This window comes from Eleutherodactylus coqui, chromosome 2, assembly GCF_035609145.1.
Source record: "Eleutherodactylus coqui strain aEleCoq1 chromosome 2, aEleCoq1.hap1, whole genome shotgun sequence".
Classification (NCBI taxonomy): domain Eukaryota; kingdom Metazoa; phylum Chordata; class Amphibia; order Anura; family Eleutherodactylidae; genus Eleutherodactylus; species Eleutherodactylus coqui.
In genome coordinates this window covers 24,106,144-24,128,078 of record NC_089838.1, presented here as the reverse complement: position 1 = coordinate 24,128,078, position 21,935 = coordinate 24,106,144, and the positions used below count along the sequence as shown (strand labels likewise).

At 43.2% G+C, this 21,935-nt stretch overlaps 1 protein-coding gene across 2 annotated transcripts; it reads left to right on the top strand.

The window, feature by feature from the left end:
- The first annotated feature begins 69 nt into the window (after positions 1–69).
- Positions 70–18,927, top strand: IKBIP (IKBKB interacting protein). Of its 2 annotated transcripts, none has more exons than XM_066590491.1 (3): positions 70–541; positions 1,772–1,889; positions 18,089–18,927. In XM_066590491.1, exons 1-3 carry the CDS (start codon positions 330–332, stop codon positions 18,824–18,826), a joined length of 1,068 nt encoding a protein of 355 aa, XP_066446588.1. In that variant the 5' UTR covers positions 70–329; the 3' UTR covers positions 18,827–18,927. The 2 variants fall into 2 exon arrangements, with proteins under 2 accessions (XP_066446588.1, XP_066446587.1); XM_066590490.1 differs by lacking the exon at positions 18,089–18,927 and adding an exon at positions 11,902–13,253.
- Positions 18,928–21,935: the final 3,008 nt, after the last annotated feature.

Here is a 21,935-nt window from a genome sequence, read left to right as displayed (position 1 = left end):
AAGTTTGGACCAAATGTGCCCCCGTAGCCGCTTCATCCCAGCTCCCAGCCGCTTAGTGGATTGTGTGAGAAGCAGTCTGGCTGCCACATAGACAGGGAGGGAAAAGCTGGGAGGTAACCAGGGCTGGATGACCAGCACTCCATGCTGCCATTTATTGTATCATAGCAACAAAGTCATTTTCTTTTTAAATTGCACTCACTTTGCAAACTTTTGGAACTTTTTAAGAACTTTTTCGTAGTTTGTCCAGCGCCTCTGTTATGTGTCTAGGATGAGGTTGCAGGCCTGAAACTTAGACAGATATAGTTATATTCGCTAGAGTAAGTTCCGTAATGTCTGGAGAAGCGAAGCAAAGGAAAAAAGGCGGTTCTCCGGCCACCAAGGAGATGAAGGACGGAGCAGGATCCGGACAGCAGCGGTCTGCGAACGAGAAGGTGAAGAAGAGCAGGGATCAGTCTCCGGGTCCGGACAGCGGATCGTCATATCTTGATTTTCGGACGGTGCTGTGTTCCTTGTGCCTGGCGGTGTGCGTGGCATTAACATGGTAAGCATGGCATGCACTGTAAAGATGGCACGATGGCATAATCCATTATGATCTGTAGCATAGATTTAGTAAAGCTGTAGACGTAAAGCTATGCCAGTCTAGTGATCAGTAATCCTTATGTAGGGTTCATGCTCTGGGCATGGCCACGGGCACTGTCCTATGCACTGACGGTGGCACAGAGAGCCCACACCCTTGTGTATTGCAGAGCCATAGCCACAACATGATGATATGCATCCCGCAGAGAATAGATCCACAATACGGCATAAGATGGAATGCGCCACTTTTTTATTTTTCTCTTCGTAGATTCAGTATGTAGCTGGGAAATAAATACATTCTGTATGCCTCAGTATAATCTTGGAAGGCAGTATGGGCCCATAATTGTCTATAGGCGCTGTATAATGAACCCGCACAGCACAGGTCCATAAAACAGCCGTCTGATTAAACCCTAGGGGTATGTTCACATGGTGGAATCTGGTGCAGATTTTTCAGCCACTAAAAACTGCGACTAAGCGCAAGTATAGCTGTGGCAGCAAGCTGCGACTGCGCACGTGTATGGCAGCGGCAGCAAATTACTAGTCCCATTGTTAAAAGGATATTCCCATCTCAGATATTTACAGCATGTGCGCAGAATACGTCATAAATGTTGGCTAGACACTGTTTCTGCGTCTGGGACCCGCACCTATACTGAATGGGTTCCCATCCAAATCCATGGGTTAATGCATCATGCAGGACAGGCCGGGTCCTCCGAAAGAGGCAGGTGCTCCTTGTTACCGCTGTCCACTCTGGCCAAGAGGTGAGGAAACCTCCATATTAACGCAGAAGCTTATCTGGCTTATCGATCTGAGAGAAGTGGAACACTTAAACTGTTCTAGAAGGATGGCTGGAGGGGAGACCTAAAGTTTCCCTTAACATTGAGGCCTGCTGTGTTGCGATCGCCTCCTTCTTCTACAAGACGATTCGCCATGAAGTAGCCGTAGTAAATTATTTAACTTAAAACATGCATAAAACGTGGTATAACATTTCTAAAGGGTTTTTCTGAGGGGGAAAAAAGGATCTGCTTTTTCTCTGGAGAACAGCACCCTCCTGACCATGGGCCGGATCAGGTATTACAACTTCAATTGGTCTGTAATACAAAATATGTTGAATGTAACCAAATACCTTCTTTAATAATGTTTAATTCTCTTATTTGTGCTTCATAGTTCAATTTTAACACTTTTTTTCATATTTTAGGATTGTGTTTCAGCAGTCACAGAACTTCACCATCCTGGAGCAGAAGTATCATTCCCTGCAGTCTCGCTCGTCAGCACTGCAAGAGCTGGAAGAAAAAGTCAGCCAGATATTTGGAAAGGTAATATTATTATTTGTTCGTTAGTTTTGTCTAGGACTTGTACTATTTATGACCTGTCCTCAAGATGATCATCAATAGTTGATCGGTGGGGTTGTGCCACTCGGGACCCTTGCCGATCCCGGGGTCCGTTGTCAGTACGGACAGCACTGGAAGCAGATAGCGCTGTCAATATTGTATTTGATACTACAGGTACAGCTACCACTGAAATGAATGGGAGTTGTGTCTGCAATACCAAATCGGGCTGCTGTAGTACAGACAGTGCTATCTGCTTCCAATGCTGTCTGCACTGATAGCGGGCCTAAGGATCGGCTGATCGGGAGGGATCCCTGGTGGCAATCCCTTTTTGATCAACTATCCTGAAGATTGGTCATTAATGGTAAAAGTCCCAGACAAGCCCCTTTTAAAAAGGTAATTGTGGAGGGCTTCACCACTGGGAGCTCCACCAATCGCTAGGACAGGGGTTACTTTCTCACCACACAACTACTATCGTATGGTGCGTACAGAAAGAAGGTGGAAATCAAAAATTTCTCTCTCATCTAATCTTCTGTATAGTGTAATGATCCCATATTCAGATCATGCTGGCTTACGACAAGGTAGCATTGAGGTTGTAGTAATACTGATATTTTACTGCAGTTGTCAGGTGACCTGATACCACCATGTAGCCCTAGCGTGAATCTCACTATTTCGAAAATTAATGTTTTTGGTTTGAACTGGTTATTAAATATGTTTTTTTCCCAATATTGACTTTTATCACCTATCCATAGTATAGATAGGTTCTTGCCGCTGAGACCAAGAATGGAGGGTCAACTGTCCTCCTCTCCTCCTCAATGTGGACTCATTGCACCCCCCGCAGGGATATGCAGGTTAAGTGGAGCGGCGGCCAAGCGAGCGTGGTGCTGCTCCATTCATTTCAACGTGGTTGACAGGACTAGCCAAGAATAAGCATTCCACTATATCCGGAACTACCATTGAATATGAATGGGCAGCACAACACACGTCCAACTGCCGTTCCATCGAAGCTCCTTCTGACTGCAGGGACTGCAGTGAGGAGAAAGGCGACCCAGGACCCCCATTCTCAGGATCAGTGGGAGTCATCAGACTTTTATCACCTATCTTGTGAATGTTCTAACATCTTTAAAGACTTTTATCTCAAATCCATGATCGCTGGGATCGACCTTTGGGACCCACCACAATCCCAAGAAGAACAGACCCCAATGCCCGCTGTAAATGGAGCGCCGATGTGCATGTCCAATTCTATGGGAGAGATGGAGATTGATGTGCTCATCTATCTCTCTCTCCGTCCTACAGAAACTCATGAAGTGGCAGTCGAACATGCACACCAACGCTCTATTCACATAGAACGTAAGGGTGCACGGCTCTCCTAATCATTGGGGGTGATGGCACTTGGATCCCAAGTAATTAGTCTTATATTCCCTATTCTGTGGATAGGAAAAAATGTCCTTAGTGGAAAAACCCCTTTTATTAAAACATAATCACATCTTATAATGGAAGAAGAACTGTCCTCAAGACAGACTTTAGGTCTTGGAGAAACCTCATGTATGGTTCTAGAAGTCCTCTGGTGCAAAGAAAACAGGGTCAGTTTATTTTCATAGTATCATAGTGTTTTGTTGTTCTTTTATGCTTTCTTGTGGTTTTTAGTATTGTCCATAGTTACTCGTATTGTATGTATCAAAAAAGAAGGCTGAGAGGAGACTTAATAGCGGTCTACAAATATCTGAGGGGCTGTCACAGTGCAGAGGGATCAGCCCTATTCTCATCTGCACAAGGAAAGACTAGAAGCAATGGGATGAAACTGAAAGGGAGGAAACACAGATTAGATATTAGACAGTGAGGGTGATCAATGAGTGGAACAGGTTACCACAGGAGGTGGCGAGTTCTCCTTCAATAGAAGTGTTCAAACAAAGGCTGGACAGACATCTGTATGGGATGATTTAGTGATCCTGCATTGAGCAGGGGGTTGGACCCGATGACCCTGGAGGTCCCTTCCAACTCTACCAGTCTATGAAAAAAAAAACTCAATGTCTTTTTATGTGGCCCACAACGAGGTCCTGACACAGAAGGTCCAGTTCTCCACTTGCCCCAGAGGATGCTGTCAGCACTTGGCAGAGGGCGCAACATCAAAACAGGTAGCAGGTGCCATCTTGGACTCTGAGCTGTGGCACGCTCCTTCACAATCCTCTGTTCAGCAACCCCCAGGCGGTAGCACAGCACTGACAGCCCTACTCGGGCACCCTAGTTCCCTTCCAAGGTAGGATGCTCCGTGCTAAAGAGGAGGAAGGGGAGAAAGCCCATTGTAGTACACAGAACTCCACAGTAATGTTAAGGAGTGGTTACATGTAGGGCCCATTCACACGGCATATGCAGTTTCGGTTCACGGACCAAAACTGTACGTATTTGGACCTTCTTGCATATTTTTTTTGCATACAAATTTTCGCTGCGTTTTTTATCTAGGAAAGTTCAAAAGAAAGTTACATAGATTTCTCCCACCTTCATAAATAAATACGCAGTGAATGCAGATGTATAATGTATATTCGCGCAATCCCATTAACTTTTATTGCAATTTTAGTTGGTAATAGGCCAAAATAGGACATACTGCGATTTTTTTTATTTTTTTTTCATGCGCCTAAAATGCACAACTGAAATAAGCATGTCTGAATACCCTAATGCAAATCACAGATGTGTAAGCTATCTGTATTACATGTGTAATATAGAGTGCAAATACCCTGTGTGAAGGAGCTCTTATAAACGGCCCTTTGAAGGCCCTCGGTGAAAATGGGTTTGACCCCCTCCCCTGTCATATTGTAAACCATTGGCTTCACCAGCAGAGTCTGATACAGGAAATAAAGCAGAGGTCAGTGCTGATAAGGAGCTTACCTGGATCATCTTTTTTCCCTCCTTACTTGCTCTTTATAGATTATCTTGCGGTAATGCTGAAACCATCTGTCCAGAGTAACCGTCTTCTTTCACCGTCATTCAATAGGATGAATCTTCCCGTAATTTCACTAACGTTACTTCTGTAGATCAGACTGCAGCACAATGTACATATCACCTGCCATACGTCCCCAGCTTGTTCAGTTGGGCAATTAGGACCAAGACATTCTGAATCTGGAGAAATCGGTCATTCGGGTCTCGGGATGATTCAATGTGTGGATGGTTTGTTACAGAAACTTGTGTGCATGTCCCATTCATCTGCATAGGGCTGTGCGGCATAAACAACCTCATGCAGCAAATGGAACTTCTACCACAAATCTACTGTATGTTAATAATATACTCCTATATACTGTAAGAACAGAAGGCCGGGACACCAGTGTGGGGAGAATGCAATGGTAAATGGTAAAAGAATTTGCACTGAAAGCACTGGCCCTTTAATAAATAATGCAGGAAAAATCATAGAAGATGATGGGGAAAAGGCAAATCTATTAGTTTATTTTTTATTTTTTGCAAGTGTATTCATGAAGGAAAACGTGACATGAGATGCAGGGGATAAAACGAACCCCTCCCCCCAAAAAAAAAAAATATCACCTGCCTAACTCAGGAGGAAGTGCAGAGCTGGTTAAAAAAGATCAAAATCGACAAATGGCCGAGCCCAGATGGAATACACCCACGGGATCTAAGGGAACTAAGTGACATGATAGACAGACCGCTATTTATTATATTTAAGGACATTATAGAGACCGGGGTTGTACCACTAGATTGGCGCATTGCCAATGTGGTTCCAATATTCAAAAAAGGGTCTGAAAGTGAGCCTGGTAACTACAGGCCGGTAAGTCTCACTTCAATAATTGGAAAAATATTCAAGGGATTTTTGAGAGACGCCATCCTAGAGTACCTCAAGGAAAACAACGACATAACTCCTCATCAGTGTTGATTCACGGGGGGTCCATCATGTTAGACCAATTTGATCAGCTTCTACGATGCAGTAAGTTCTAGGCTGGACCTGGGAGAGTCTATTGATCTCGTATATCTGGACTTCTCTAAAGCATTTGACACCGAGCTGCATAATAGGTTGATGTATAAAATGGGACAGCTTGGATTGGGCGAAAACGTGTGTATCTGGGTAAAGAATTGGCTCAGAGATAGAAAGCAGAGGGTGGTAATAAATGGTTCATACTCCGATTGGGCCACCGTTGCTAGCGGGGTGCCACAGGGCTCAGTATTAGGCCCCATTCTGTTCAATATATTTATCAACGACCTGATAGAGGGATTATTTACCCTGGAAAAAAGACGGTTAAGGGGTGATCAAATAACTATGTATAAATACATGAGGGGACAATACAAGGATCTCTCCCATGATCTGTTTTTATCACCAACACAGAGGGGGGTTCTTTACTGTAAGAGCAGTGAGACTGTGGAACTCTCTGCCTGAGGACGTGGGGATGGCAAAATCCATAGAAGAGCTTAAGACAGGACTACATGCCTTTCTAGTGCGCTAGGATATTACAGGATATAGACATTAGGTGACCAGGGAGGTTGTTGATCCGGGTCTTGGAGTCAGGTAAGAACTTTTCAAATGTTGATCCAGGATTATTCTGACTGCCATTATGGAGTCGGGAAGGAATTTCTTCCCCCAAATGGGCTAATTGGCTTCTGCCTCACTGTTTTTTTTTTTTTGCCTTACTCTGGATCAACAAGGGGGGTGGAAACAGGCTGAACAAGATGGACATTGTGTCCCTTCAGCTTAACATACCATGTTACTAATGCATAAAAAGAAAATTATTCTTTTGCAATGTTTGTAATAAAAAATATTCTTGCTGTGGTGAAATATAACATATCTAGGAAGCAAGGGCGTAACTACAGGGGATACAGGTGCATCCAGGCCCAGTACTATGAATAAAGCATTATAGTTGGGGGGCCCCATTACAGGTTTTGCATCGGGGCCCAGGAGCTTCATGTTACTAGGAAGCATTGAATATTTTTGACAGTGGTTTGTTTACATGAAAGATTTAATAAAAAATGGTACTGGTAGGGAACGGACAAAAATTCCTCACAGGTTGGTTGTCCTATCCCCCGATGCAGCGCAATTCCTAATCCCTGCTGCTCCGGTCCCAGACGAAGACTCAGCAGTTGCGTGCCTTTCATGGCATCATCACCGGTGAGGGCAGTGATTGGCTAAGCGACTGTACAACGAACAGCACATGACCACTGCAGCTTCCTTGTGCCGTCAAAACGTATCGTGTCACGGTTAACGCCGGCGGCACATGACCGGATTTGGATTGTAAAGTCTGCGATCGTCACCCACGTGGACAATCTGGGGTTTTCCGCATCGATTGAAAGATAGAACATTCATCGGACCGCTCACATGAGTGGACAGCCATTGCGATTTCCGCAAGCGGAAATAAAATAGCAGCATGTTCTGTCTTGCTGGAGCCTCCGCACAGACGGCTTCCATTGAAGAACCTTTCCAACCCGCAGCCCATCCGCAGTTGACATTACAAATAGGTCGTGGGTACCCGCGTCATCGCCTAGCAACGCCACAGGAAAAACAAAGATTTAATAGAAAATCTGTACCGCACATGACTGACGGCGAGCCGCTGCCGTCATCCACAATACAGAAAAGACCGGGTACAGTGCAGAAAGGTCGCGAATCCCGCATCATCGCTAGGCGATGACGTGGAAAAGCAGGAGTTTTTTTTTTAAAAATCTGTAGGCCCATGTCTGACCGCTTGCCATGCGGACCATCCACATTACAGAGAAGAAGGGGGGAAAAAAGCAGGTACACACGGACACCACTGCTGCCAGGGCCGAATTCCACTGCGGAATTCCGTATTTGGAATCCGACCCGCCTGTGTGCACGCGGCCTAACACTGTAAAAAAAAAAAAAACGCAAAAGAAAAAATGGTAGAATAGAGGTTTCTTTGTTTTTGTTTTTTTCCCCTGTCGATAAAAAAATAAAAAGTTATGACTTTTGAAAAATGGAGCTAAAAATCGCCTAAAAATGGTTGTGTTAAAGGGATTTCGTCTGGTATCTGGACAACCCCTTTAACAGTTGAAGTTCTGTTCTTTTGGGGTACAGAACTCCAAATTCCACTCATTTACAATGGTCACATAAACAACTAGTTAGCATCTTTGTAGGGTGGCAGTACAGACCTCTCCGCCTCCGTGCCGCACAGACAGGAATGTCACCTAACCGGGCCACTCATGGCGTCACGTTGTATTTCTGCATGTTGACAAAGAATAATGATTCATTAATTTTAATTATGGTGGATCGGTGTCGGCGCCTTCCAGGGCATCCCCTGCTCTCCGGTCCTGGAATGGACAGACTGTGTCCTATTTCTTTACCCTGAGACACAATTACAGGATTCCATTCGTTATGCATCTTACATGAGGACGCGATTAGGTTTCAAGGGTTGTCGTCCTGCGGAAAACGACTTCTGGATCTCCTAAAATATGTAGAATCAAGTCCTGCTGGATGAGAGGTGCAATCACAATACACAAAAATGACAATTATTGAACATCGCGATGTGTAACGTATTTACAGATATGGAAGGAAAATGTTTAACCCCTTGAGGACGTGGCCTTTTCTATGTTTGTTTGAGTTTTTTTCATCAACATAGTTGTCTGAGGGCTTGTATTTTATATATTAACTAGAGAGGAGCGAGCACCCAAATGCTCGGGTCTGCATTAGTCGAGCTTTCTGTAAAATTCGAGAGCTCTACTCGAGTAACGAACCCCATTGACTACAATGGGAGACTCGAGCATTTTTGTATGTGGGACGCCGGGTGCCGAACTTTTTTTTTTTTTTTCTTGGTTCGTGTGTTCTCTCTCTCCCCTCCCTCTCCGCCTCTCCCCCTTTACCCCCCCCCCCCACCCCCGCCTGCCAAAAAATTTGCCATTGACACGCGCTGCGTCGCAGCGGGGAGGGGCCAAGACTGGCTCGTCACAGCAGGGAGGAGCCAAAAACGGGGGCGGCGTCGAACACGGCTTGATGCTCATTCAAGTAACGAGCACCATCGAGTACGCTAATACTCATACGAGCATCAAACTCGGCAGAGTACGTTCGCTCAACTCTAATATTAAAGGGGTTGTCCCGCGAAAGCAAGTGGGTCTATACACTTCTGTATGGCCATATTAATGCACTTTGTAATATACATCGTGCATTAAATATGGGCCATACAGAAGTTATTCACTTACCTTCCCTGCGCTGGCGTCCCCGTCTCCATGGCTCCGTCTAACTTCAGCGTCTAATCGCCCGATTAGACGCGCTTGCGCAGAAGGGTCTTCTGCCTTCGGCTCGGTCTGGCACGAGCGGCGTTCTGGCTCCGCCCCCTTCTACGCGTCATCACGTAGCTCCGCCCCGTCACGTGTGCCGATTCCAGCCTCCTGATTGGCTGGAATCGGCACGCGTGGCGGGGCGGAGCCAGAACGCCGCTCGTGCCAGACCGAGCCGAAGGCAGAAGACCCTTCTGCGCAAGCGCGTCTAATCGGGCGATTAGACGCTGAAGTTAGACGGAGCCATGGAGACGGGGACGCCAGCGCAGGGGAAGGTAAGTGAATAACTTCTGTATGGCTCATATTTAATGCACGATGTATATTACAAAGTGCATTAATATGGCCATACAGAAGTGCTTAACCCCACTTGCTTTCGCGAGACAACCCCTTTAACCACTTCGGGACCACTGAATGACTAATAACGTCCCGTAGTCCTAAAGTATGTATGGAACGGGTTCAAAAGCCGAGTCTGCTCCATACCCAGTGGCTAACAGCTATTACTCATAGCTGTCAACGGCTGGTAACTGCCACAATTGGAGTTCGTTCAGAGCGGACTGTGCATCTAACGAGTCAGCAGGAGGGGGGCATCACCGCCGGACTAGCATGGCAGTCCAGAGCCTACTAAAGGCGCCCAGCGCCGCCATGTGTAGATGCCTTTCAAGCCCTGCCTAAAGCTGGGCTTAAAAGGCAACAACAAAAATAGCGAAATACTGCAGTACTGAAGTATTACAGTACATAGTACTATTGATCAAATGATCGCACGTTCAAGTCCTGTGGGGACTAAATACAAATGTTAAAAAAAACTGATTTAATACAGTTTAACAGGTAAAAAATTAAATATTAAAGGTTAAAAAAAAGGTTTTTCCTATGACAAAAAGAGCAATTAAAAATCCCCACATATTTGGTATTGTCGTGTACATAGAGGTCTGAGCTATTAAAATATGACAATATTTTTTCCATACTGTGAAGGCCATTAAAAAAAAGACGACCAGATGGAATGCCAGAATTGCAATTTATTTATTATTTTTTATTTTAATCTTGACTCCCCAAAAAATTAGAATAAAAAGTAATCCAAAAGATGTATGCACCCCAAAATGGTGGTAATAAAAACTACAGCTCACTCCGCGAAAAAAAAGCCATCTCATAGGCCAATTGACGAAAAAATTTAAAAGTTACCGGTCTCGAAATATGGTGATAAAAAAACAACCTTTTTTTTTTTTTTTTTAGAAAAAATTCTATTTACTTTTTAAAAACGGTGCTTTTAGAAAAACATTTAAAAACTGTATACATTTGGTATCATTGTAATCGTACCGACCTATAGAACAAGGTTTATATGTCATTTTTACTGCAGTGTGAACGTTGTAAAAAGTAAATCCACCAAAAATTGCGCAATTGAATTTTTTTCATTCTTCACTTTTTTAAAGTTGTTCTGTAAATGAAATGGTGCCGTTAGAAATTCAACTCGTCCTGCAAAAAGCGAGCCCTCAAATGGCTATGTCAACGATTACATTTAAAAGTTATAGCCCTTGGTAGGAAGGGATGGAAAAACAAAAATAAAAAAGTTATAATCTCACCTTTTAAGCAGTTTTTTTCCTTTTTACTGCGACGATGTGACACAAAGAGAGACCATACAGCCTGATCTGGTGGCAGAACCGGTCTGAAAATGGAGGTATCTACACCTCATGTTCAGGATAAGGATGCTGCCTCCTTAGATAACCCCTTTAAAAGGAGTTCCAGTTTTATGTACATATCACTTCTTCATTGTATATTCAAAAGTTTTGCGAATTTACATATTACAAAAAAAACTTTGTGTATCAATTACTCACCTTTTCCAAAAACTCTGCTGCCTCCTTGACTGTCAGTGGAACCATTGTTTACATTCAGTGACTGTAATCTAGTCCTTATTATGTCCTACTCACACTGGTGCATGTCCATCTAGAATAAAGAGATCTGAAACCCGGTAATGGACTCTGTACCTATTTCTAGTGGATATGAACAGAGAAAGGGGAAGGGTTTGTTTCCCAGAATTCCGTATGAGAATTCTGCTTAGTTATGAATTGATTTTGGAGGACTCTACATTCTAAGAAAGTGCAATCACAATGTTGAAACTTTTTGCAGCCCCAAATTACAGGTGCATGAAACAGCATGCAAAACCTACAAATTCAAATACACCCTTTCCACATAGATTAATATTATCAGCAATAACACAGGATATTGCATTGCACTGTGAACTATTGCAATCACAAAGTCTCATGGTCACTGTGGGGAGAAAAAAATCATTGTGGAGGCTGGCCTATGGGTATGGATGACCAGTATGTGATACATGGCTGGCCCACGTTCTGCTAGATTTCGACTCTTCACTAATAGAATAGGCAACCCTATCAAGGAACCCCTACTATGACGTTCATAACCTTAATAGAACATATGGACTAGGATTGTCTCATGAGCAACACTTTGAAATATATTAACATTGCTGAGTTTTTTAGCACTGGTACTATAGGGTAAAGTGTAAGGAGTCACAAAGCCAAAAACCTCTTTCCCCTTGACTGGTAGTTGCAAGTCCTAATCATTAAGAGTGGTTTCCGCCTCTGATAAGGAAAGCCTATTAGTTCAGCAGCCTATGCATTTAAAATGGGCCTCGTGACTCTTATCAGCCGAATGTGCAGTCTTGCTATGAATGAAATCTTGCATTATCCTCCCTTATGATGACCCTTCGTGTTTTTATGAATTTCTTTTATACAGTACATTGTGTTACACTAAGCACATGGACCTTTTCTTGCAGCTTGTGTCTACTGATGAGGTCCTAGCAGAAGCAACATCATCATCTTCTCTAGTGAGCAACCTCCAACAACAGATGACAAGCCTTTATAGCGACGTCGATCTCATCCAAGCTCGTGAGCGTTCACTCTCTGAGAAGATGCAGATTATCAACCTGAGGTTTCAGAATAACACCGATTCATGGAAAAAGAGTCTTGACGAGATGAACTTAGAAACCGACTCTGTCAAGTCCGAAGCCAAATCTTTTCATAACCAGATGACCTCGATGATCAACTCCGCTGACCAAACACTCAAGCAGCTCTCAGAGAAGCTCAAAGAATTCGAATCGGGGACACTTAGAAATTTTGGAACGGTAAAAACACAAGAAGACAATGACCTTCAACATATTTCTGAGGTTCTTGAGTGGGATAACAATGCTATCAAGGAGTTGGAAAAGGAGCAGAATGATTTGGGAGATATGAACCAAGTGGTACGAAACAACATGGCTGAATTTGAGCCTAAATTGACCGAATGCATCAAGAATTTGCCAACCATTGATACCGCTGTTCGTAGCCTACTAAAAGTGTCTAATGAGATGCAGGAACTGGACAAAAAGGTAACTACATTGACGGAGCAGGTGTTTAATACGGAGGACAACTTGTTGAAAATCATCACGGAGACTTTGGAGATCCAGCATGCCCTGGAAAGTATGCAGTACGATAACAGTATCCTAAAACTGCAAAATGATGTATCGGTCTTGAAGGAGAAGGCAAATATTTTGTCAAGGATTGATGAGCAATCTGTTCCAGAAGTAAAGGAACCAGAGGAGAGCCCTAATTAAACTTAAGATTTTTTTTAAAACTTTTTTACGGCCCGTAGACCTGTACATATCTAAGAGACATTGAATGTTGGTAAGAAATCTGCTCAACCATGGACCTAATGAGCGCTGGACACCAATCTAGCACTTTGTATGAAATAAGGATATATCCCTGTTCTTCACAGTAGTATTCTCTCCTATCACATCCTGATTTGCTTTGATGTGAGCTTCACCAATTTTACCATTGCTAATGACAAGTCTCCATTTTGGAAGGAACACAAATCTGGCACTACGAGATGCGACTACGAGATGTTCTTCAACCAGGAAACTGCTAGCAATTATAATCAGTGCTACATTATATGACTATTGTGCTGGAAACAATATCGCCATTATATCAGCTTTATAGTCATTGTCTACCTTTTATAAAACCAGATCCAACATTGTGTGTGCTGATCAATTTCTTAGACCTTTTATAGAGGTGGAAGCTCCATTTTTCTGATACAAAGATCGAATGAGGTAACTAATAAAATTCTAGCTACTTGCAGCTACCAGTAGGGAAACGTTGGAGTTTGCGGAATTGTGTCTTATTATTTGGCTATAACACATACATCATGCATATAGCGTAAAATTAATAAACAATTTGGGCAGTCGGGAGGAGGGCCCTGTTCGCAAGAGCTTACAGTCTATTAAGAAATATGAATGGCAGATGAGGTAAAAGTGCTTGTTCTGTACAATGGTCTACCCTATATATAAATAGGGCACTATACATAAAGCTGCATGAGCCAGTCACAAGCTAATATATATATATGAAGTGCATTAGGTGTGAGGTGACACTGTGATCGGGTTCTTAGGGAGAGTGAAAAATCAAGACAAATTAGATTGGGGAATGTGATGGGCCTCCCTAAAGAGAGATCCCTAAAATTGTGGATATTGGGTATTAACCAGACTGTCTAGGGTAGCGCATTCCAGAGACCTGGTGAAGCTCAGGAAAAGTGTTGGAGATGGGAGTGGAAAGTTCGGACTATGGCGGAACGTAGTTTCAAGTCATTAACGGGAGGGAGAGCACAGGTAGGGTGGCAGGCAGAGGTGAGGGAGGAGATATAGGGTGGTTCAGCACAGTGGAGTGCTTTACGGCTGAGAGTAATGACTATAAATTGTATTCCATAGTGGACGGGCAACCAGTGCAGTGACTGGCACAAGGTAGAGGCATCAGTGCAATAAAATAAATTATCACAGAAATGTGTACCTATTTAGTTTTAACGCTGCCAGTTTATCTGGTTACATACAGATTTATTTTATTACCCTTGATCCATTTAAGTTTTTGGGCTGATATTGAACCTCTTTTCTGTCAGTCATGTTATGTGGCACTAATTCAGAATATCTAAGCATTCAGATGAATGGCTGTCCATATAATGTAAGGAAGACTCTAGTCTGCTAGAATGTTACCCACTGTCATAGAGCAGCACTTGATTCTGTCTCATAGAGGGGGATCCCTGAAAAGAGACCATCTCTCTATGTTGTCCATAAACCTTAATTTGAAAGGGGTTTTCCAAGACTAAAAATAAAAAAAAGTGTAAAATAAAAGAATATGACATACTTGCTTCTTTAACCCTTTCCAATCCACTGTCTGACGTCTTCCAACATTCTGATTGAAGCCTGTACAGCTCCAATGTGGGAAGACGTCCGGCAGGGTATTCTTACTGTATATTACTGGTTGCTCTGTTATCGGGGTCCTCTCCAGTATGCCCCATACCGCAGTACTGGCTCTAGTCAGCAGATGGTGCCATTGTAAAATGCAAGAAAGAGAAAGCCCTCTAGGAAACCCTGAATGCAAAATTGGATTGTCAAGGGTTAAAGGAGTTCTGTCATTGGAAAACAAAAAATTCAATTCTTACATATTACTCCTCGAAACAGTCTTCTTACTGCATCTTCCCCTCCCTGATCCTCTTCTTGCTCCAGCAGTTCTCTGTGTCTCTTCCAGCCAGACAATTCTTCATCTTCCGGTGATGAAGTGTCTACTGACGGCATTCTCCTTCCTGCAGAGCAATATATGCCATGTCACTAGCAACGTAGCATTCGCTGCCTAGCAAGGAGTGCCAAGTTATTACCGAGACTTATTTCTTTATACCATTCACTAGCTCTTAAGTTTTATTTTTCTTAGTCCTCCAAAACCCCTTTAACCCTTTCCAATCCAATTTGTATCCTGGTTTTCCTAGGGGGCTTACTCTTTTTCTGCCGTTATACAACAGCGCTATATGCTGGCTAAAGCCAGTACTGCATGAGGTGACACGCTGGATAGGCTCCGACAGCAGAGAGGCTGGCAATATACAGTAAGAGAACCCCCACGGATGTCTTTCAACATCGGAGCTGTACAGCCTTAAATCATAATGTCTTGAGAGGTCAGACAGTGGATTGGGAAGGGTTAAGGCTGGGCTATACTGCAACAGAAAATCGTGCAATAATATGAAAAATTCTAACTGTGGTAGGGTTGTAGTCACATTTTATTGGTGATCTTTACAGGATTTTCAGTCACCATGTAACTTCAGTCTAACATGTGTATAGCTTTAAGAAAATGTTCTTCAGATGCTGCCAACAGGGATGTCCAATTTGTTGCAAAGGTTTCCATACCCTTACATGTTTCTACATTGCATATAGATTGCACAAACTTTCCTTCCATGTATTTCTAACGCAATAAAATAAGAAAACCATGAGAACGGAGTGCATGTCGGGTTTTACATAGAATAGTGTCATTTGGAATATGTTTGTAAGCTGTTTAGTGTTGCATGAAGCAGCAGGTGCAACATCGTTAATGCCTTGCTTGTATCCAGTTTTCCACGAACAGGCCTATTATTTAGGATGGGGAGATAATCCCGAGTTTTTTGGCACCTTTCCAAATTCTCAAAAAAAAATAGTTCATAAAAATAGCCCAAGGGCACAATGACAGACAAGATGACTTACTAGTAAAAACATCCCATTCTTCTCTAAGGAAAACAGGAACGGAGCTGTGGACACTGGGCGGATCATCACTGAGAACTGGTTCAACATCCCTGCAATGTGTCACAATGTTTATGGAGTTTTAGGCTTATCAAAAAAGGAAAGAATATAAAATGTTAGGGCATGGCAACTAAATGGGCATTGTTATCCCACTAAAGCAGTCCTGTTAGATCCTAGTTCAATATTGTGCCTAATGCATCCCAATGGAGTCGCATGGAATTGGACTGTACTGTGCAAAAGTTTTAGACCTGTGTAAAAAAAATGCTACAAAGTAAGAATATTTCCAAAAATAGAAGGCATAGGATTGGCTCCAAATTTATTCTGCAACAGGACAACGACCTCAGACATATAGCCAATGTCATTAAGAACTATCTTAGTAGTAGGGGTTGGCACATGTACCGTAGATAACCACTTCTCTAGAGGGAGCCACCCTGCTTATCAACTGATTGTTGCAGACCTAGAAAACGTAATGAACCATAATTATCATCTAGTGGAACTGTTGGTGGCCGTACGTCTGCTGCTGAGAAAATATAGTGCTATTTGAACAGATTGGTAAAGTATGGTCCAACGGAGTCTACCAGAAGGGGGGGGGTCATTAGCTCTCCGTTCCCCTTTTCAACTCATTCCCATGTAGCTGTTTATCGACGACCATTGCCTAGTATAAAAGGTTATCAAAGAAGCTCTAATCGACTTGCTTCATCGTCAGTTGGCAATCATTGCGGGCAAATTTTTTGCCCATGAGAAAGGACCTCAAAGGAGTTGTACCAAGATTTGAAGTCATTCCCTATCTACAGAGTAGGGGATAACTATGTGATCAGTGGAAATACAACTGCTGGGACTCCCACTGATCGTAAGAACAGGGATCCTGAAGGTCCATGAAGTAGTTGAGCATTCTTGCCCCTGTTGCATTCATTCCAGTAGGACTATCAAGTATATTTGCCACTCCTTTCAGGTTGGGAGTCCAAGCGATCAGACCTCTACCAATTAGATAGTTAATCCCTTATCCTTAAGTGTTCAGTTCTCCATCACAGGAGAGACTAAACCTTATACAGTGGTCATCGAATCGATGGGTTTTCTATACGATGCAGGGCAGAACAGCTCCTCCATAGCGAGAGATGCTCTATATAACCACTTTCCACTTTGACTCAAGAGTTGAGGAAGAACAAGGAAAACTTGATCCAAGAAGAAGGGTAATGTTTGCGCTAATCGCTGTGGTGTGATATGAGATTTGCTTCACGTGGAGCTATAGTTCAATATCTACTTAAAATGTGAGGATATTTTTTTCTCTTCAAAGAGACATCTAAGTTGTTGCTGTGGAAACTGAAATAATGTTCTCCTTCTCTTGGTCACCAACTACCTTATATTAGTCGTCTAGATTAGATAATCCCATTCTATGTATCCTGTTGGTCATAATGAGGTTAAAAAAGAAAGGGTTTCCAACCGATCCTGGCACCATCACCCTGCATTTCTTCGTCTGAGCCAAGGATTGTGACCTGCTGGTCTGAGAGGGAACCAGAAACTGAGATGGGTACAAGTCCTATAAGTATTTGTAAGTCAGCTTGATTGTAAAATAAAATGGAAAGGCCTAGATAAGCTGGCAGCATGGGCAAGAACATGGCAGATGCATTTTAATGCTAATCAATGTATAGTAATGGCATTATTGCTTATACATTAAGTGGAATAAAACTGGAGACAACAGAACTAGAGAAGAACTTGAGTATTCTGGTTCCAAGTATGCTATGCAGTGGTACTCAATGTCAAGCAGCAGCTGTGAAAGCAAATACAATTATTTTGGTGTATAAAAAGATGAACACAATGTAGTAATACTACCCGTCTATTAATACATAATAAGATATCTTGATAGGATAGGGAATCTTACTGATCAGTGGAGTTCCGACCACTGGGATCCCCACCAATTTTAAGAATGGCCGTCCAGAGCTTCAACTCTTATTTCCCATTGAACATAATAGAGCAGCAGCCCTCATGTACGACGTCTGCTCTTTTTGTTTTGGGACGCTTCGTACAGCTGTTCTTGGGAAGACCCACTGATCAGTAAGTTATCCCTTGTCCTATGGATAGGAAATAATTTATTTTGGTATGACAACCCCTTTAAGGCCCCCTGTCCACGGCGGTATATTCGCCTGGTCGACGCTTCCCATAGCATTGCACCTGTCCACGAGCGATTCTCCGCTCATGGCGGGCAATTTGCAGCATGCTGCGAATTGCCCCCATTCTCTGCGGTCAGCCTATTTATTAGATAGGGTTGACCGGCGGAGATTCGGCGGCTCCTGCTCCCGGACTTCGCCGCGGGATACCACATCACCCGTGGACAGCCGGCCTAAATTGGTCCTTATTTTGTTTTTGCCAAACTTATAACACTTTTCTTATACTTCTTTTTCAGATGGAAGAAACCACGCAGACCGTGACAAAGAATCTTCAAATTACTGAACAGATGGAACAGTTGCAAAAAGACATTGCCAATATTAAGCAATGGACAAGTCACATTTCTGAAGAACGAGACCAGCTGGAAGTCAACCTTACCACCCTTGAACAGACCGTTTCCCAAGTAGAACAGACCACCACACGTAACTCTAAAGAGGTTTCTGGCAAGATTGCCACCGTGAAGACAGATGTGAGGAGGATATCGGGGATGGAGACTGACGTTCTCTCCCTGACCGACTCTGTCAATGAGTTGGAGAAAAAATTAGTGACGGTTGAGAAGAACACGGTACAGAGAATCGGAGATGCTTTAGCTGGAAGTATTGACCGTATCACCTCGTTGAAGAGCTCGGTGTCTAGAAATTCAGACAGAATAGATCTCATAAAGATAAGGCTGATGGAGCTCAGGGGCAATTTCACTGACAATTCTGATAAACTCTCCAGTCTAGAGAGCGACCGATTGAAGGTCTTACAGGCTGTAAATTTCGCCAACGAACTGAAGCCCAAAGTCTTCACAATCAAGAAGGACATTGCTCATTTAGAAGCCTTGATAAACGATCTGTCTGTAAGGATTGGCCGCTTGGCATCTGAACTACTGAACAGAGAGAGAGATATTAACCTGCTGAGTGATAAAATGTACAACCTAACCGTGATGAAATCTGAAGTCCTAGATCTAAGCAGTAAAATTAGCAACGTGTAGGAGGTTAAACTTCTCCGAGAGGAGGGGGGGGGGGGGGGGGGGAGCATGTATAGGTTTGGTGTGCACAACACATTCCATTTTAAAGTGACTTTTTTGTTTTATACTTTTTTGAGTTTTACTGATTTTATTGATCTGGATCTTATTTTCGTCAACAGTCATGTTTTTAAGTTTTTAACTCCCACTCAAGAACACCTAGAATCTTGCAAAATCCATTGACCATTTCTCTCAGAGGTTTTTACAATTTGTATTGATAGACCTCTTGGTAATGCAGAAAGCTACTGCTTTGGGCCTCATGCACATGCAAAGCCTATAAGGCAGCACATAGTCTTTACTGTACTCTACTCCATCCATATTCTCTTCGGTAAAGCTTTCAATAGAGGGAGCAAAGAAGAACTGTAGTATGACTGTGGGCATGAGGACCCAATACCCTCTGGAACTGTTTAGAGATCACCAATTTTGACAGATTTAAAGCAGCAGGTGTTGACTATACTGTCCCCCAGTACCAAGGTTTGGTGGCCTGCAAACTGTATCCATCTTCACGGTGTAATAGCTGTGTGACATTTCATGGGACAATCCTTGCTTTCGACCTGTCAGTATTTTCATAGATGGTAGGCTGTGTTCACGTGTTATTTCAGGATTTGTCATAAATGACTAAAACCCAACAGAACCCATTAGAGTCAATGTGTTCCTTTGGTAATCGTGGGTGTCCATCATTTGACACGCTGTTCTCCCCGCTCTTTGGCAATCAACATTCCCATTACTGTATTTGTATAATGCCAGATACTTTTGGTTTAATGAAAACTGTTCCTTGACGTGATGGGGGTTTTTTTAGGGGTAAACAGGGTTTGGTAGTTAAATTTGTTTTTGTTCTTTTACTGTGATTTATTTGAAATTTTTCAATTTTTACAGCAGAATAGAGAACATTTAACTGAAAAGCGTCAATCACATTAATACAAAATAAGAGCAATATGTAAAGATATGGATTGGGAGGAGAGAGAACGTATCCAGAAACCATTAGAGTAGTCCTCTCTGGCCGAATCCCGATCCAATTCTGGAACTGGACTGTTGAATAACAGAAACAAAATATAGGCGGCCTGGCCTGGCCAGGGCCTAACTTAAGTTTAGAAGGGAAAGAGGGAGGGATTAGGAAAGATGGGTGAGGGAGGGGGGGCGGTTTTTGAGACAGGTGATGAGTTTCCCATGGGGTGGACGCTGATGGAGACAGCCCTTATTGGTAGTTAGATTTTTATCTTTGCTTTATCTGGTTTCTTCCCAAGATGATCGCCATTGGAGGTGTCTGGCAGCTGCTCATTCCCTTTCATTCATGCAGTACAAGAGAGGAATTGGAGAACATAGTGTTGACCGAATGCTCATTCTGCATATAGCTCTTATGTCAGGGGGTGGACAAAAATATGGAAACACTGTACGAAATGCATACCTTAAGTTACAGGAGGTTATAAATCATATTTCAATTAGACAGGTAGAGACTGATTTTTAGTGGAGGTAATATGACACAGATGCTGTCGGGCAGAAGTGAACATCTGCCCGAGCAACAAGGTTCCAGGGGTTTGAGCCAGGGGCGTAACTATAGGGGATGCCGTTGCACCTGGGCTCAAGAGACTTAGGGGGCCCGAAAAGCCCCATCTTCTCCATATAGGAAGCCCAGTACTATGACTAAAGCATTATAGTTGGGGGCCCTGTTACAGATTTTGCATTGGACACAGAAGCTTCAAGTTACACCTGTGGTTTCAGCTACTCAGCTGCTGTTTCCAGCTGGCTCCCAAAACCACCCAGAGCAGAGCAAGAAGTGAAGTAAACACAAATTTGGTCGGAAAACTCTCAGCCAAGCAGGGGTCAAATGGGCAACTCTGTGCTAATGATTAAAATCCTGTACGGTATTTCCATATTTATGGCTCGGTTTACATAATCTTCAATTCCTGCTTAAAGGGAACCTGTCACCTCCTTAAAAGTTAAGACTCGTTAGAGAGAGCAAGCCCACGGTAATCTTAAAAGAGTCAGACTTTCGTGCTCCATCTTCAAAGAGGGAACCCAGAGGAACTAGGAAGCAGGTGCGTATGAAAAGTACATCACCTGGCTCCCTATCACCTCCCATAACCGCTTTATAACTTAGTTCAGAGATATTCTTTGAGGCCATTCTCCCTTAAAATCAATATGGTATTTTAGAATGGGCTTTCTAAGTCAGAACTCCTTTAATACATGGTGAATTCAGTTCCGCTCCTTCTAAGTGTATGTGATCTGCATTTACTAGTACAATCCCATGCTGGGAGTCGTCTCTTTATGTTATACCAGATTATGCGCAGGAGCCTCAAAAATCAATATATGAATCACAAAGCACAGCCGGGGACAGCCTGCCGTCTGCAGCTCCCATCACGCAGCCCTTTGTTTTGCATTTATTATCGGAGGCTTTGTAAAAACTGTGTGAACAAAACTGAACGGTTCTCACCTGGAGGGTTGTTTATAGCAGGGTTAGAATTGTACTGTGCTGCTACAATTGGCATAGCAACCGAAATAATCGATGACTTGTCTCGCACTCTACTTGCTTCACTTTTCGTAAAGGTGGGACTGTGTTCTAATATCACATATACATTTATTGCTATGTATGCCAACTTGGGCAGTGGAACATTAAACTGTGACTTCTGACTGTATAGAAGTTGGTAAATCCCAACCTACCCCGGGGGGGGGGGGGGGGGGGGAGATAAACTATCATATCAATAATTATTCACCCCCCATATAATTTGCATTGGTCTGTGTGAAGACCCTTTCAAGGAACATCAACTTGTTCTATCGTTGTTTGGCATTAGCTCATGTTAAAGGCCTCTTAAAGGGGTTGTCTCACCAAAGCTTTTATCTGAAATATCCCAAATTGTTGTGATGGCATGGATGCGCATGTGCACCTCTAGTCCATTCACTTCTATGGGACTGCCGGTGGTAGAGTTCAAGTGCTTGGCTATCTGCCGTGGTCCCATAGAAGTGAATGGAGCGGAAATGCCCATGGATGTTCTCAGCTGCCCCACACTTGGGGACATCTTTCCAAGATGGCCAAAGGGTAGCCCAGCCGCATGCTGGGGGAGACTTAAAGGGGTTTTTA